This window comes from Pteropus medius, unplaced genomic scaffold, assembly GCF_902729225.1.
Source record: "Pteropus medius unplaced genomic scaffold, Ma_sr-lr_union100, whole genome shotgun sequence".
Classification (NCBI taxonomy): domain Eukaryota; kingdom Metazoa; phylum Chordata; class Mammalia; order Chiroptera; family Pteropodidae; genus Pteropus; species Pteropus medius.
This window is the reverse complement of record NW_024341754.1, coordinates 517,604-536,095: the sequence shown is the minus strand read 5'-3', so window position 1 is coordinate 536,095 and position 18,492 is coordinate 517,604. Positions and strand designations below refer to the sequence as shown.

Sequence of the window (18,492 nt, the reverse complement as noted above, 5' to 3'; positions counted from 1 at the left end):
GGGTGCTGAGTGAGCAAGGTTCTTATCCCCCGGCCGGCCACAGGGAGCTCACTGCTGGCTCAATAGGCCTGGCTTTTTTCCTTCTTTTCTCAGGTTACAACAGCTATCCAGGCCTAACCCCACAGGGAGAGGGTGCTCTCTCCTTGTCTTCCCAGGGGGCGGGGGAGGGGGCTGGGTGGAGAGGACATACAAAGTTACAGCTGCTGCTTGGAAGATTCCAGAGGATAGAAGGAAGGAAAACAGCAGAGCTGGGAGTGAAAAACGATTAAAGAAGGAAGATAACAAAGCCAAAGTTGAAAGAGACACAGCATGGAGAGTCAGGAGCAATTTATGTGCCCATTTTCCTCTCTCCAAGAAACTAGCACGGAATGTTGAAACCAGATAAACCAGTCAGCTGTCCAAGGTGAGGAGGTGGGATGAAAACTGGCACTATTCAGTCACTACAGTAACTTGCTTGCTTGCCCCTAGCAATGACCACGTGTTACTACTCCAACCTCTCCTTTCTCCAGGGATGTTGAAAGGAGTGGGTAAGCAGAGTTCCTTTTTGAATTACTAGTAGAGGTGGGAAGAGGTGTCTCTGAAGAGATGACAGACGACTTTGTTTCACAGTCTTTAATAAGGTCACCCTGCCCCAGGGTCCAGTGGAGCCAGGAAAGGATAAACAAGGTAAGGGGGCCTTGGGTAGTGGAAGCACGAAGACCACTTCTTGGAGCAAGGGCTCCAAGGTAGGGCTCTGAAGGAGAATAATAAATTGAAGTGAGAGCGCTATTATACAGGGCAGGAGCGATCTGCTGGGCAGAAAGTGATTAGGAACTAAATGGAAATTATTAATTACAGGCATTCTCACAGGACTGAATATGAAACGGGAAGCTGATTCTAACCATTCAAAAAGCACTCAGTGGATGCTCAAAATGCTCATCTGTGCACTCCTTTTGTACCCTACTGGCAGTAGAGCTTCTGAGTACCAAAAGCTTAGTATTTACCTCATTTGTATTACCAGAGCTTTTTTAGGCAAGAATAAAATTTCCTCCCTGCTTCTTAAAAATCTTAAACTTACATGCCAAATGCATGCTAAAGCCGCTATGCAGTGTATACATTACTCTAAAAGTTCTCTGTCTGCTCAGTAAGAGCTCTGGAGTCAAACTGGCTAGGGCCTAATCCTGGCTTCAGCCGCACCCCCAAACAAGTTGTATGATCCTAGGCAAGATCCCGAAACACTCCATGCATCTCTTTTCTTAAACTGTGGAGATAGTAACAATACCTCTCTCATGGAACAGTGTGATAGGGGTTCCCTCTTAAGCATCTGGCTTGAATGACACCTCAAGTCAAAGTAAGGATGTGCATAAACACATGTAGTGTTAATAAGCCATTATCTCATTTGATGCCACCTATGGAGGGTTTTTGTTTCCTCAAGGAATAGGCCGCTCTTTCTCTGATAAAAAGGCTTTCACTAATTGCTTGACAGGTTTTCAGCAAACCCCTTCTCACTATGTATAATAACCACTAGTTTACTTGCCCCTCACCTCCATCTTGCAGAGTTCCTCAAGGTCATGGACTGCATCCCTTGGCCCCTAGCCCAAGGCCTAACACAGAAAAAATGCTCAGTAAACATTTCTGAATTAAGCTGTTATTTGGGGTACTGGGGGACACTTTAATAAGTGATTGCTGAACTAAAAGTTTTCTTAAAAAATTTTTTTAGATACAATTCCCACAGAGAATGTTACCTTCAAATATCCTCGAATAAATGTTCCCTGTCCATCAACTGTATCAAAATACTTTCAGCTGCCAATTTGCCTCTCCAGAAGTAGCTTCCTTGGAGAAAATTTTCTTTTACTGGAAATTCTATCTCGTTTTTTCAAGAATAAGAATTTTACCATGTTATCCTTGGCATTCTTAAGACAGCAAGTTTGTACTGTCTATTTCTCCATGAACATTTCTGCAGGATCCAAAAATTTCCAAGGCTTTATTTTCATAAGAAAAAGAATTGTTGAAATTATCCCAAAAGGGGACTCATACTTATAGGACCAGTCCCAAAGTCTTGTTAGCTATATGTCAGAGCCCCCACACAGCTCTGCTTTGTAGTCTCTTTTAGACCGAAGGCATCTCCCTTCCCATTTAAGTTCTTGCACAAATGTTTATGATATATTTTGAAATGTATGTGAAGTTGCATGGCAGTTAGGGGTGGGGGATATCTATTTTTAAACAGCAAACGAAGATTCTGTAGTCTGGAAGAAAAGTATAAAACTACTTATAGACTAATAACATCACATTACAGTTCATAACTGAGTATGAGATTCAGAGAGGCTAATGGAAAAGGAAATTTCGTACGCATGTATGTTCTGAATTTTAGTTTTTATAGAAAATTCATGGAGAACTGAGGACCTGATGAGAAATTTAATAAGAAATAGTGGAACTTAACAACCCCTTAGGCAGTGAGATTTAAATATCGAATACTCTCAGGAGCATATTATTTCTAAAAAAACCAAGGACAGTATGCTTTGGGGTGGGGTGGGGGGGCTGGGGACGGGGGAAGAGTTGTCCTTAGATGCCAATTTCTTAGTGAGCAAACTCTATTGATGACAGTTCTTTATTATGAATCATTTACCGTATTGGCACTGTAGGTCCCCTGGGGAGTATCAATTACACTGTCATATTGGCTTAAAAGACCACTTCCTTCCCCCTACTCAGGCAAAAGGACAACTAAGCATGGTGCCAAGAGCCCTAAATTGCTATTGTCTGCAAGGTTTGTGTACACAAGAACATTGTATTTATAAAAATTCAAGTTTGAATTAACTACTGCTGGATAATACAACTGCCCACACAAAGTCCCCCCCCCGCCCTTTTTTATGTAAAAAGAGTACCATTATTTTCTGCCAAAGGCGGTCATTTTTGTTATATCCATAGCAGGCAGAAGATTGGATTTTGGAATATGGCTCAATGAAATAAAACTGAGGGCTCACAAATTCCTGCTCCAAGCAATGAAGAAGATACCTTACCTCAAATCTAGAATTCCTCAGGGCATAATCAGAATCAGAATGGATTTAACCAAGCATAGCAAAAATAGTTAGGCAATCTCTTCCAAGTGGTGAGAGGACCTTGAAGTAAAGTCTGTTTTTTAAACATTTTACTGAATCAATAGGCCCTAGGCTCTGTTTTTATTAGTCATGTGACTTCTCGTTGAGATAGAAAACCAAGGTTAAGCCACAAATGGTCTTTTCTACTTAGCACTGCTGATCCCATTTTTAAAATTGGCCAGGGCTCCCGAGGTCATCAGGCTGAAAGCTAGGACTATAGTGGGTGAGAAACCAGGAGTGTTGGGTATTAGTTGTAGTAGGGCCTCCAGAAAACCTTCTCAAAGATGTTTACCAAATCCAATGCCAGAATAGCTTCTGGGTTTAGGCCTTTGGGCATGTCTTTTTGTTAGGCTGCTCAACAGACCATCTGGAAGGCAGGCAGAAGGAAAGCAGGTAAGACGGACATGTGTGAGCTACTCCTGAGCTCACGCTGCATTTCTAATCTATAGGCTGCTACACTGAAGGTTGCCTAGGAAACAATGGACAATCTCAGTATTTTCAAGGTGTCCCTTGCCTATCACCTTGCTAGAATCATGTGACTAGATTACATAAATCATAAAATGAAGATCAAAGCCACCTTCACCTGGGGAGAAAAACTCTCTATATAACTCCAAGCCTCATTTGCCCTGGACTTGCATGTGGAAGTCCAGAAATAAAGGTGCTTCTAAACAGCATAAAGTGCCAGTCTATTGCCGGGATCCACGGAATTTTAAGGCAAGCAAGGAGCATTTTAGAAAATTACTTGTTTCTCAAGATAGATAGGAGGCAGCTCCTCATACCTAATTAATAGCAAGTTTTCAACACCTACTTTGAAACTGCCATTATACAAAGAACATGTAATACCCCCATGGGTTGGGGAAGGAAAGGCAGGTATTCGGTATTATCTTTGATGGACATGGAAGGAAAGGTGTCACCCCATTTCCTCATCGATGGTGTAGCTGGGAAAATCCTGAACACCTTCCAGAATCCGCTGGGTTTTCACTTTATGATCCTAGAAGAAAAACCCTTTTCGAAAGGATAATGTACCCATCCCCAAATTGAAAAATAGAAACTTTTCAAAGGAAGTAGAACGAACTTTTGGCTTTCGAACCAAAGTGTAATGGCCACAAGATGGCAGCAGAGGCAAGAATACTGGAATGGACATTAGCAAGAGTATATCCCAAGGCAAAAGCTATGTAGTAAGGAGTACAAAATTATTATTAAAGTCATAAGGAGATAATAAAATCATGTCACCTGCTCACCACCCTCCAAAATCAGAGGTAAAAGACAGTCTAAAGCTCTCAGAAGAGTGTAAATTATTAGACTTTTACATAAAGGGAAAAATCATACTGGTATATATTAGCGTTAAAACACCACAAAAATAAACAACTTTAGACCAACTGTCTACACAAGACATTCACCAAAGCGGTACAAGATTCCTGATGTCTAAAAACTAAGCAATCTTATTTCCACAGTGCTTTCCTTTTTCATTTCCTATGATACTCTGAAGCCAGGAATGTTGGTTCGATGGCTTCTTAATTTTGAATATTAGCTCAGAATAACGAATGACATATATGTTCAATAACAAATTTAATTTGATATGAATATATTTCTAGAACTAAACTTAAGGAATAAAAAAAATCCACATTACTTGTAATAAATGGTACAATCAATTTAAGGGCCTTAGGGGCTCGGGAAGAAACTTCTGACTTGATATGTACTTCATATTTTACTGTATTGTATGCTATAAGAGTTAAATAGATTGTGCTTAATAAAATGACAGCTAATGACCAGGGAAAATACAGAAACTAAAACATAGCACCCTCTTGTGTCTTTCTTTATAGACCTTCAATATCCTTTATTAACCTGTGATCCCAGGCTTAGGAATAGCTGGTAAATTCGAGTTAAAGATTGAGTTAGGATATCCCAAGTCAACTTCCTTACACTGTCTTAAGTATGGAAACAGAAGCCTCTGCTGCCTGCTCTTTAAAATTGACTATTTTGGTTAGATGATCACAGATATGGGTTTCCTTATGCTCTCACCACTTTTCAGACCTCCTTGAGAGTTCAGGTGTCAGCTCCCAACATAGTAACTAAAGTCTAGCCTTTGTCCAGATAAAGCTCTGCCTTCATGTTTTATAAGAAAACTAAGACTGCTTAGTCAAAGAACCCTAGGAGCAAAGAACTATTCCACATTCCTAGCTCCTTGTTATACCCCCGTCAAGATAAATCACTTACACAGTGTGATGAATCCTTTCTGATTCTGGTAGGTGAGAAGTTGAAGTCTCTGAGGTTTGGGGCTGTGTGGCAGCTGGTGGCTCTGCCTCTTCAGCTTCACACTTCTTTGGGCTCCCCTGTCAGGACAAACATAGCAAAACAAACATAGCAAAACAAACATAGCGACATCCTTAAATCTGCTTGGTTCCTCCTTCTTTAACCTGAAGCTGGTGAAAAACAGAGCAGGACATACACCATGCCAGCTCCACACATAGCCCTATCTATCTTTGTTATTTCATTGTAGAAAGAAGAATGGAATATTGCTTAAAGAACTGCTATGCCAGCAATTATTTTATTAGAGTTTTTAGAGAGAACTGAGAACAGGCTTCCTTTTGGGCAGAAAAAATAAGTTCTGAGGAAGAACTGACTCTGAGAGCCCTGGAGATGAGAACTCAGCCTCATGTAGTTTTCATGAACCAGGGAATTAAAAATTAGTTAAATGGAATCTAACAGGTCTTCCCAGCCTTCTACATTTCTACTGAATCTTGTCCAGACTGAGCTTTCATTTTATAGTTAAAACAAAAGGGAAGATCATGCCTAATCATCTATCTCCCTCTAAGGAGAGGACATAATAGCCTACCGGCTCAGGCTGTACCCTCTGGGTCACATGCTTTTCAGCTGGCTCTGGTTGGCTCATAGGCCTCACTCGCATAGAGGATGAGGTGGAAGTCCTCTCCTTTGGCTCGAGAACTTGCAGTTGTGGCACTGGTGGAGCTGCAACCTCCTGACCAGAAGAGAGATCTTTGGTTTCAGTGTAGCTGGTGTTGCTGTCTCTGGAGACTCCAGGGCTCAGAGACTAAAGAAATAAAAGACATTAAGGCAAATTATTTTATGTGGTATATATTCAGTAGATCACTGAGTTTTCCAACTCCTGCTGACCCAATATTTTGGACTTCTCTGTCCTTATGTTTATTCCTGTTTGAGTTTGTGATCTTCTGGATTTCCTATTCAAATTTCTTAAATCTCAACTAGGTGCTGGGTACTGGAATACACATGTAAAGAAGCATGCCCATACCCTCAAGAAGTTTATAATCTAGTGGAGATGGGTAAATTAATTTAAATTTAAAAAAAATCAAAATTCGAATTTCTTTCCTTGGAATCAAAGGGGTTCAAAATGAAAAAGGACCCTATTTAGGGATCAATGAACTGAAAATTAGACTCTTAAAATGAAGGGAAAGTAATCAATGAACTCGGAACTAAAGGAAGACTTTCCTATTCACGCCAGAAATCATGATAAGTTCCCCTAAGGCTGAAAAACACTGGCATACAGACAGAACATCAATGTACCCAGGAGTCCGCCACACTTACTTTCCTGCTGTTGCTTGATGCTGAACGAGAACGGGAACGTGACCTGGACTCTGATGTTGATCTGGAGCCCATCTTGGATCTACCACGAGGGTTGGCATGAGCTATCTCTCTCTGCTTGGATCTTGGAGGTGAGTGAGATTGAGAGCGTGAACTGTCAGGAGAGCGAGATCTTGATCTAGAACTTGAGGATGAAGATGAGGAGGATCTGCTAGAGGATGAGTCAGCTGACCGCTTCAATCTGTGGCTTGGGAGAAGGGTATGAGAAGCCCTTCTGCCTTCCTTCTGTTCAACAGACGGCTGTTTCAGAGATTCTTCAGTGATCCCTTTGGCTGGTGCTAATTCCTCAATTTTTAGAGGGGGTGGGGCAGCAGATTTGTCTGACTCTATTCCAAGACCTTTCTGGGTTGAGGACTCAGCTAGTGTGCTTTTCTGACTTAGAGGCAAAACACTCTCCTCTGGCACTTTCTCTGCTGGAGATTCTGCTTTGGTGTCTGCAGGACTTGACAAAGTAGACAAGCCTCCTACCAACTGAACAGTATGCTGAGATAGTAATAGCTCCCTGGCCTCGGCATCTGTATTAGGAGGAGATAACTGAGTGAGAACAGGGGGGGCTGGGCCTTCCATGGGCTCAATTTCTTCTTCACTCTGGAGTTGTGTATTAGGTAGTGGAGGAGATGCTTCCTTGGTAAGTAAAGGTGGAGGAGTCTCCTCCTCACTGGCAGTTTGCTCTGGTTGTAATACAACAGGGGCCTTCTCCAGATCTTCAGTCAATCGAGGAGGGGAAGGCGACTTTGATTTTTCCTCCAAGCCTTTTGATGATTTTATTTGTCTTTCTTCTTCAAGGGGAGAAACTGTTTTCATCTCTTTCTCCTGCTGATGTCTGGCCAGATGACCTCTTCTACTAGCCTCTTCCTGGGACCTTGTAACTCTCCCTCCTCTCTCTAACCCTTCTTGTTCCTGGGATCTTATAATAGTTTGTGGTCTCTCTTCCACTACCTCCTCTGGTTTTGCTCTGGGCATCTCTTCCCTCTTTTCTTCCTCAGACTGTTTCAGAACTGGTGCATCCCTAGATTTTAGTCCCTCATCATCTTCTTCCTCCTCTTCCTCCTCTTCCTCCTCTTCCTCCTCCTCATCCTCTGTTTTCAAATTTCGATCTGCTCTGATCCTCAGATTTCTGGAAGGTATTTCTTGATCTTCCTCCTCCTCAGCAGCCTGGCTGCACTCAGAGAGTTTAGCTGCTCTTGCCTGAAAGAAAAAGATAAGATACATAATTGTTTCAAGTATATTTCCTCACTATCAACAGAAGAGAAAAAGTATCTCGAGATACACACAGAAAGGAGAAATTCAATGTCGTACACTTTCACCAACACAGAAACTAGTTTGACAGCAGACAAACATGACTGATATGGGCGCTTATGGGAATCAAAATAGAATGACTGAAAGGAATGTAATAATGAAACTTCTACTAGTTCATTTTTTAGCTTTGAACTTGAAAAATAAACTAAAAAAAATACACACATACATACAAACTGAACATCTAGAAAGTGGAAGGTCCAACCTATTATCACTTAATTTCGTTATTTTTATCATTTTGGTATATTTAATTTTTTCCTTCTTTTCCATAGTCATACTACACATATACTTCTGTATTCTGCTCACTTAGTATATCATATAGCTTTCAGGTTTTAATTGAATAATCAAGTATATCTTATTTATTTACATTATTTATTTATTTATTTTATTAATGCCTACAGCACCTAGTATTCCTAGGTGGTCTCCCATCCAAGTACTAACCAGGCTTAGCTTCCGAGATCAGACAAGATCAGGTACATTCAGGGTGGCATGGCTGAAGACAAGTATATCTTTTTTAATAACACACTTTAGAAATATAGAACAGCCTACAATCTTTCACTATTAAGTTTTACTTTTTTTTATGTATTCACTTAGAAATCTGAAGGCCAGAGCAGATCTAAATTAAAAAACATAAAACAAAAGAAAAAGGTGATAAAGAGAAAGAAGACTGTACAGAAATCTAGAGAAACACCAACTCTGAAATAGTTTGAGAAGGAAGAGAAAGATGAGATAACCAAAGTATTACTCAAAGAGGTGATGGACGATACTTTAGGAGGTATCCAAGTTACCTGTCTGACCCTGGATGATCGTCTTTCTCCTTTCCTTGGTTTCTCATCATCAGAGTCACCTTTTTCTTCAGAAACAGAGGCGCTTTTTCCTATCAAATGAAAGAAAATCAAGCCAGACTCATGACGTGAACACTCCTTCCAAGGCTACTTTCTAAAATTTAATCAATCATAGCATATATATGCTGCTAAATACATATTTATAACAGTTTTGACTTTTATGCAAAAGACTACATAAAGCCCTAAGGATCAAGGTCTTAATGATTCCTGCTGTGCATGTTTGGAATATTTTTAATTCTCAAAGCCAATCCACTTATTACAAATAACTCAAATAGATGCAGAATAACTACCCAGGGCTTCAAACTGTCTAGCAGGGATGTATAAATACAAAGTGTATTTATTTCTATAAAATGTTCTGTCACTCTGAATCAGAGCTCAAGACTTCACTATGTTTGATGTCTACTTTTTTGGATTGCTTATTGGTACCACTAGTTCTGAACAAAATGTTATAAATATACCAGTTTGTAAAATAACAATCTAATGAAATAAGTACTTTGATGAATGGTTCACAGGGCCCTAAAGTTCCTAGAAATATAACAAGCAAACTGGACAGGGTTTCAGAAATGGGCCCTAAAAGTGTGTTTTATATATGCTGCTCAAGGTGAGAGCTTTTTTTTTTTTTTTAAGGAAAATAAGCTCTACTATTAAAAGATTGATAACTACCAATCTAGGTCATTCTACATAATAACTATGTAAAAATGGAAAAGCTTTTCCTCATATTTCATGAAAGACAGTAACTGTCAGTTAAATAATTTGGGTCTCAATAATCTGACTGAGAAAAAGGAGGGAATGGACTGGAAGATTTCTAAGTTTTCTATCAGTATTAAAATATTACATAGAGTAGCAAAGCAAATACTGATGAGAACCAGTTTAGAAAACAGCCTAAAGATAATTATATTCCAGATACTTACTCAGCTAGATTGGGCTCAATTTTAATGCAGTATAAAAGGTTTAAATGATCCACAAAACCATGTTCTACACTAACAGTATTTAAACTGATGCAAATAAAACAGATGGTGTGAGCTCTAAACTAAGGTCTTCTCTCTTCTTATTTCTATATCCGAATAATCTAAAATGAACTAGTCCTTGTATGCCAACTGTAACTGAAACATAAAAAATTATTAAATGTAAAAAATAAAATGAACTAGTCTTTGCTTCTGTAATTAAAAAAAGAAACTTAAAAATAACTAGAAGACCACACATATTTTGTAAACTTTACTCCATGATTACTTGATTAACAGATCTCTCTGCATATATACAATCTAACTGGGTTAGTGAATAAAGACTTGCATTATGGGTGTGTGTACAGGATCTATGGTTAGGATATACAGTGATAGACCAGATTCTTTAGCAAACATTTAAAGAATAACCTGTAAGAAATTAATAAGTAATGTGGTGGCTATAATAATAATAATTGCATAATTAAATGACATGGAATAGATTAAATTACAAAATGAACAAAAACCAAAAGAAAGTATTTCCCACAAAATTTTTAGCAAAGATCCTTTGCAAGTATAAGGGAAAGAAGCTGATTTATTTTAATTTTACAAAAAAAGAAGAAAAAAGGTAGAGGGTGGGGAAAGGATGAATGTGCACACCACAGAGGATTTTTAGGGCAGTGAGAATACTTTGTGTGATACTATAATAATGGATACATGTCGTTATACATTTGTCCAAACTCACAAAATGTACAACATCAAGAGTGAACCTGAAGGTATAAACTATGGACTTCAGGTGATTCTACTGTGTCAGTGTAGGTTCATCAATTTTAAGAAATGTACCACTTTGGTGGGAGATACTCATAGTGCAGGAGGCACATGGCAGGCAGAGGGCACCTGGGAAATCTCTGTACCTTCTTCTCGATTTTGCTGTGAACCTAAAAAGTGCTCTAAAACAAAAATCATTATCCAGATGCTCAAGAATTTAAAAAAAAAAAAAAAAAAAAAAAGGTTAGCCAGGTTGGAAGGTAGAGATTTTAATACTGCAGATATTTTAAGCTAATACATAGACAAAAAGTTGGAAAAATTATATACCAAAATATCGATTGAGGTTATTTTAATTTGTAGGGCTACTGATGATTTAAAAACATGTTTTTATAAATTTTTTCAAAAATTTTTAATGAATATATTATTTTTTTGTAATAAGAAAACAAACATTTTAAAAAGAATAAAACCCTATACTCTGGAGAGGAAACCTATAAAAGAGATTCTCAAATACTTCTCAAATACTATAAACAGCTAAAATCATACACCTAGCCATGCCGAGTACTCAATTATACCATTCCAAGTTCTATATAAGAAACATTCTTTGTTTACAATTTAAAAACAAGAGTTATTAAGCACATATTTAAAGTCATACGAAAGATACTTTGTGGTGAAATAATTAACAGGGTTTCAGTAAGCACATATATGTTCTGATTAAATAAATGTGATTTTAAGGGGGATAAAGGGATGTATAAAGTTGGCCATAGATAAATGTGTTAAACAGGTCAAATAAGAGTTTTAGAGTGTGATTTTAAAGTCAGGTACATATAAGCAAATAGTCTCTTTTTCCGCCTATTGTAAGCTGCACGCTATCCTACTGGACTATATTATTTTGATACTGTAAAACTGCACTGATAGAATTTTAGATGATTCTTCTTCTGGAAGCACTTGAGTAATACGTCATCAAAAAGATGAGGGGAAAAATAGGCACAGCTATTCATCAGAAAGTTTTGGTCATCAATGTTTTCCAAAAATGTTGACAACTACAGGGGACCCTCAGACATGAAATAAGAGCTTAGTAAACAACACAAAACATAAGAGATGACAAATCTCTTTCTACCTCCTTGTACAGAGCTGATATGATGCAGACAAGCTTCCCGGAAAGGTGACATCTTTTATTATGAGCACATGGCCACGTATCTTTAGACGTGAATATTGTGTAGAAACTGAGCACTTTTAGCAAAGGGTGGAGCCAACACTGGTAACAGGTTAAAAAATGGATTTCAGGAGTTGAAAAGCAAGTCAGGGTAAATGTAATAGTTCCAAAATTCCAAAGCCAGAAGCCTTCAGGAAAAAGGAAAGGTGACTGCTAAACAGTGTAAAATATATTAAAGTGAAGATTGTTTAAGAGCCATATAGAAAAGTAGTTTATTCTAGAAAACAAACCCCTGAGCAGGATTTGCAGGACCCAAGTAAGGTAGCTAGAGATCACCACAAAGTCTGTGGCCAAAGGGTATCCTTGGGTATGAATAAGATGCAGGAATTAAGAGAACGGAGATCTGGCAATGATGCCAAACCTAAATGTGACTCATGGTAGCAGTGTAAGTAATGTTATCTAGCATTTCTCTAGAATCTCAGCATCCAGATTTAATGAGAAAAAGGAATGAGGACTACATGTTGTGTAAGCCGTGGGCTGGCTAAGATCCCCTGCGGCTATCTCTTTGTTAAAGAATCTGTATTCTGAATTGTCCTTTAAAAACGTTTTTGTATTTTTCCTCCTGATTTTCCTAGATTGGACTCTTTTTGAAAAAATTATCTAAAAGGAATAAGGATTTTTATATATCCAGTCATGAACTACAAGGGAATCCAGACAATTTGACTATGTTCCTTCCTAAAAAATACCCAACACCTTAGAAAAATCTGAAGAAAGTGATGGAGAGATATAAGAAGTCAAGAAGGAGAGCCAGGGAGGATTTTATAAATCAATTTTTCCTTCCTAGTTAGGATTCTGTATATAACAAATAAACAGGAGGTTACCAGAATATAAGCCAAGGATCCTGATTAAATAATGAAAAACTATTCTTTCATTTAGTCATGCAGAAATTGAGGTGATTAACAGAACTACCAGCAGAGTCTAAAAAACTGGAGAGTCCTAGAACGAACATTCTCTGAGATTCTTCGGGTAGGGCCCAGGAATCCATATTCTCAAAAAGAGCAATACACAAAAAACATCCTTGGGTGCCACTACTGATTAGCAAAATATGTTACTATGAACTCTACTTTAATCACTATCTTATTAAAGAGAGAAACTCAAAATATCTAAAGCGAATTAATAGGCTGGCACCCCAAAAGTTTAATGGCCGATGGTGGACTGACACTATATACCTAAAAGAATCTAATTTCTGGGTAAACTACAGGTATTACCACTGATCTAATTAAGCACTGCTAGAATTTCCAAACTATCACTCTATTTAGGAGCTTGACCAGATTTTGTACTGCATCTATGAGATTTATATTCTAGCCAAGATCAGAAGAGCACATATGGCAAGTGTTAGCTGTACTCTACAATTTATTTCATTCATCACTTCTAATTTATTTTCTACCTCTCTTTCCTTTTCCTTGTTTCTGTTTGTTTTTCTTCATCAATTATAGCCATAGACAGAATCCTGCTGATGACATAAAGCACTGAAGATTGGCTGCCCTCTAAATCTTTACTTGCTTTTGAAAACTTATTTTTATTTCAGAATTCAGTCCTCGTTTTCATTTCAATTACATTTAGAACTGAGAGAGGCTCTTTAATTTAAAGTGTTCCTTATCAAATCATGTTCCTATCAAAGTTCCCCATTACCTTCAGAATAAAAAAAGCTCACATGCATTGGCTTGATATTCAAAGCCCTCTGCAATTATCCCAAATTACCTTTTCAACTGTTTATTCTTGAATATGAAAGAATACCTTACTCTGGCTTGATTAGTTTAGCACCTCTCCTTTAAAAATGTCACATTCACTTCTATCTCTAAACCTATGTTCCTTCCTAAAAAATACCCTCTTGTCTCTTCCATGCCATTTCAAATCCTACCCATTTCTAAGGCTCATCTCAAATCCTACACATTCTTGAGGCTCTCTCTAATCACTCCAGTCCTCAGTGAACATTTACTCTTTCAAATTCCCATGGTACATGTATCTATACTACTTATATCACTCAAAAATACACAACCTTTGTTAGTTTTATATGCACTGTCTTCTCTCCTTAATAGATTTAAGAAATGTGCTAACTCCCCATATACTCTACTATGGAGATATGTATACAGCAGAAAACCAATAAATATTTGAGTGATTTCTGAGAAGAAACACAACTGATTTTATATATGAGTTTTCCCCTTCCTCCTGGCTTTACAATCAGGGGGAATAAGAATCCTAAGAGCAAAATGGATCAATTGAGGGCATGCTACTTTAATATTTGAGAAAAGAAGTCTCTAAAAGAATGTATTTCTCTCCAACCATTAAATATCTCTTAAAAATCTATTTTCAGGAAGAAATTCTATATTAATCGGAAGAGCCAGCAACTTCCACACACTCTAAAAATATTAAATATGGAGTGCTCACCTTCCATGACCAACAGTATTAATAATGATTCAAAGTAGTTCATTTATACACTGGTTTGATATAGCTATCTATCGTACACGTGTTTTCTACACAGTTCTCTTAAAAGGAGATTTAGACTGCATTTACAGATTTTTGCCTTAGATACTATGCAAAACTGAGTACTTGATAATGTAAAAAAATTAATTTTGCCTGAACCTACTCCACACACTGGGTTAGAGCTCCCTGTAACATGCTCACATAATACTGTGTACTTTCACTGCATGCAGCACAACTCTTAATTCATTATGTAATAATCTGTTTAATGTCCGCCTCCTCACTAGACTATACATTTCATAAGGGCAGAGACTTGTCTTTTTCTTTACTATATTTCTGGTGCCTGGCACATGCCTGGCATAAACAGGCACTCACTAAAAATTATGAATTAATAAACTGCAGCAGATGCCCCTTTGTGGGGGATGACTGGATGTGCAACTCATAATTGCTGAAGAGATGAAAAAGGGTTGTGACTATTGCTAAATTCAGAGGAAGAGAAGATTAAAGAGGTACAAATGAGAAGAAAAATCATATTGCCTTATAAAACAGTCTGTTAACAACATAGATGTGAACGCCGACTTCAAAAAGGACATAACTTCCATAAAAAACAGATGTTAAATATCAACGTAACAGAGTTTCCTTGGGACTTTAACGGAGGCTTAGCATGAAAGGAGGTGTAACTACCTCCCCCCACCAACTACGCAGGATTGACAAAACAGCGCAGTGGGGAGGGAGATACGTACTGGGCGAATGTCTGCTGAGCTCCAGCTCTGGTCTCTCCAGGCTGCTCTGAAAGTCAGGAGGCAGCAGGGAAGCCACTCCCTCAGGATGGATCATCTCGTCCTCCGACTCAGCTGAAGCTTCTGCAAAGTACAGATTGGGTCGGGGCAGGGAGGGAGTGAAGGGCTCAGCATGTGGGAATATGCAGAGGAGTGAGGGAGGTCAGGCAAAGTCATGGATACAGAGTATATACTAAAAAGAGTGCTGTACACAGAGAAACACTCCCTAGGATTAAGCTCTACCTCATAAAAACAGTGGCATAATTTACTTATAACTCTTCCTGTTGGCAGGCATCCTCTAACAAGATAATCAAATTAAGTGTCTTCTCTGACAAAAGGTAAAAAAGTAACTCACTTGGCTCCATAAACTACCAAAGCAAATAAGTAGTAGTCTCAGCCTGACTTATTCCTGAATATGCCTAAACAGGCCCATCTTCTCAGTGACAGGAATAAGAATGAAGAAATCCTTGTAAGAAGTGACAGTCTGGGCTTACCTTCAAGTTCTGCAGCTTCTCGAGCTTCACGTTCCAGACGCTGTCTAAGTAGCTCCTGCTGCTTTTCCAGATACTGCTTTATAAAACTGTTCTGGCTCATTTCCTCGCCAATCTGTGGAGAGGACATGGAAAAAGAAAAGTCTAGGAAAGCAAACCAGGAAAATGCAAAAAGAAAATTTCATGGAGCAAAGGTCTACCCTTATACCTGGACTCAAGAAAGACAATTAAAATGTTAGAAGACCCTCTTCTAAGCTACTTCTATGTTGAGGACCAAAATAAATAGACCTATGATTCACAAAAGATGGCCAAAAAAAAAAAAAAGGAACATATATAATTTTTTATTTTATTCGGTTCCCATCCAAAGAGTGATGCACAAATAAAATGAAATAAAAGTTCTTGTAAAATTATGCATTTTATTCTATGGCCATTCTACCCTGAACAAGCCCGATCCTGTCTGATCTCAGAAGCTAAGCAGGGTCAGGCCTGGTTAGTACTTGGGTGGGAGACCACCTAGGAAGGCCAGGTGCTACGGGCATAAAAAATAAAAAAATAAGATCCTTGTAATCTGTGAGGTCAACCAAGGGTTGCCTTACCTAAAAAATAAAATAAATAAAATAAAAATTATGCATTTTAATCTAAAAATTTAGATAATACAAAGTACTATCTAAAAACAATCTAAATTTTTCTTTTAGTAATATTAAAAACTGAAAGGAAAAAATATTAGTTCACCTTTTGCTGATATAAAAGACAAATCTTTACCTACTCCAGAATCATTCTGTCAAACATCTCCAAAATTCAAGTACAGTACTTAAAAGTATGAAAGCATGAGACTAAGAAAAGGGATGGCCATTCAGCATTTAGACAGAGTGCTAACTCCATTTTCTTTGGGTGATAAGAAATCATTGGTAATAACATTTGAAATCCAAAAGCTTAATCTCCCCACCCCATTTTTTTTCTAACTCATAGACTTCCATGTTACTCTTCTACCCTTCATTTTTCTCTTCACAAGTCCTCCTCCTGAGAACCTTCTTGCTTGACAAGTCCTTTAGAATTCCAGAAAAAGGAAAAAATCTGAATACTCTGTATATTATTAGTCATCTTTCTGAAGCATAGTAAATGTTTATCTTCACCTAAAGATGAGTTTCTTGGTCACTGGACACAGGAAGTGTGGGTAGGATGTATTAGATAATATATATATTTGTTGCAAAAATCCTATGTTAATGAAAGCAAAGCTTCAAAGACTAAAATGCAAAAGGAACATAATCGTAAACTGATTAACTTATGTGGGCTTGTTAAAGTACTTAGCTAAACCTCTGTAAACTGGCTAGATTATGATCCAGCTTAATGAGGTGATAACAAGGGAGTAAGGAAGGCTCTCTTGTTTTTCCACAGTTATCTTGGGACTTCATCTAGCAATGGAGCTGCACACCACACACTAAAAAAGACCTGGATTTTTTTCTTTAAGTATGCATTATAATGTGGATGACACACTATAATGAGGGGATTTTAAAACCAAAAAGGAATCTTAAGAGATCATGCAGTCTAAGAAGTTTAGTTTTCAGGGTTTTTTTTTTTTTGGTTAACTGTGAAATGATTTCTTCCAAAGAAATCTTATGCAGAAACTCAATATACGATGCAGCTAAAAACAGATCTAATCTAGTTTAAGAGGGGAGTGTGAACCCCAGCTCACTTGGGAAGAAAGTATCTTTCCTCGGAAGCCCCCCAAAGCAGCTCCACAAACCCCAGCAGTTATAAAACAATGGCTCTAGTCCAACCTTTTCTCATATTACACATAAGAAAGTTGAGGAAACCAAGGCCTACAAAGGTAGAGTTTCTGGCTCTAAGTCACAGAGCAATTCATGAAGTTTAGGAGTAACTGCATGGTTGGTATTGACACTTTTAATGGTGGATAATGTCCAAAAGATTGAATTCTTGGAAAATCTTTGTCAACACAAGAGTTCTTCAGCAAGTATTCTCCTACACTGACCTACTGATTGTGTACTTCATATCTACAGCCAAAGACATCAACTACTTTTCCCAAATCAATGGCAAATAAATGACTTCAGATTCCTGTACTGAGCCACATCTTTCTGCACACACCATTTAAAGTATCAGAAATTAACTAAGCTTCTCTGATTCTGTTCTTGAATTCTTTATTAGAATTCAACTGTCCTGGTATGAGAACTTTTCCAACCCAGGGAACACAGAAAATACAGGTGATGAATTAAACATCAAATATACAACTCATCCTTCCATATGTCTGTGCATCCAAAGAGCCTAGCCCATCTAATGAACCTTCTTTCTTACCTGGGAATTTGGCTGGAATGCAGCATGGGGTGTTGAGTGTTTCTGTAAATTTTCTAGCATTAGAGCCTGGTATAGAGAAGGGCAAATGTCAGAAACCAAGGAAGAAAACCCATTCCTCCCCCAATCTCTTTATTAAGTGCAACGACTAACCATGCACACTTAAACTGTTCTCTTTTTCCAGGGACCTAAAAGCCTTTTACTAATACTGTCCTCATTCATCTTTAGAAGACCCTTAAAGGTAGCCATGGTTACTGCTCCCCAATGTACAGAGGTAAAATGCAGGCACACAGGAGAAAATCAGTAACCAGGCTGTGTAATAAAAAACAGTGACAAAACCAGTACTACGGTCCCTATTATCTTCTGCACTTCTGCCTAGTGCCCCTCCTAAAGCTGGCCATGCAGGTAAAATCACTTCAAATACTCAAACTTCAAATATAAGAAACCCACACGGGTTTGGTTTTGGCCTTGATTGAATTACTTGCTCAAACAGTTACCGAGCACTAGATCTACTTGAGAGAACTTGATTCTTTCCAACAGGGTGGCACCTAGATTTATCAAATTTATAAAATTTCAAAAAGGAGGCTACAGAACAAAATGACCAGACTCTGTAAACTGTAGTCTGACCTAATCACACACACACACACACACACACACACACACACACACACACGATACTTATCAGCTTCTGTACAAGTAACGGTCTGCCAACTTAACCTTTGGGCAAGCCCAGCCCTAA

General features: G+C 38.1%; 1 protein-coding gene, 1 long non-coding RNA gene and 1 pseudogene across 10 annotated transcripts in view; 2 read left to right on the top strand and 1 right to left on the bottom strand.

Moving 5' to 3' along the window:
- ACIN1 (apoptotic chromatin condensation inducer 1) overlaps positions 1-18,492 on the bottom strand; it is a 30,588-nt gene that overhangs the window by 10,981 nt on the left and 1,115 nt on the right. For 4 of the 9 annotated variants that reach the window (XM_039851549.1, XM_039851556.1, XM_039851553.1 and 1 more), the window contains exons 2-9: positions 17,757-17,822; positions 15,450-15,561; positions 14,920-15,039; positions 8,780-8,868; positions 6,639-7,883; positions 5,911-6,126; positions 5,292-5,407; positions 1,524-1,583 (exon numbers count right to left, since the gene is read on the bottom strand). In XM_039851549.1, coding sequence (XP_039707483.1) covers positions 1,524-1,583; positions 5,292-5,407; positions 5,911-6,126; positions 6,639-7,883; positions 8,780-8,868; positions 14,920-15,039; positions 15,450-15,561; positions 17,757-17,822 — 2,024 coding nt within the window. The remainder of the gene's footprint in view (positions 1-1,523; positions 1,584-5,291; positions 5,408-5,910; positions 6,127-6,638; positions 7,884-8,779; positions 8,869-14,919; positions 15,040-15,449; positions 15,562-17,756; positions 17,823-18,492) is intronic. The other 5 variants (XM_039851572.1, XM_039851575.1, XM_039851580.1 and 2 more) reach the window with 3 other exon arrangements.
- On the top strand, positions 43-7,071 carry LOC120593763 (uncharacterized). The gene is made up of 2 exons (XR_005650441.1): positions 43-403; positions 6,556-7,071. It is a non-coding gene; the product is annotated as an uncharacterized LOC120593763 (long non-coding RNA).
- On the top strand, positions 15,866-15,984 carry LOC120594229 (uncharacterized; annotated as a pseudogene).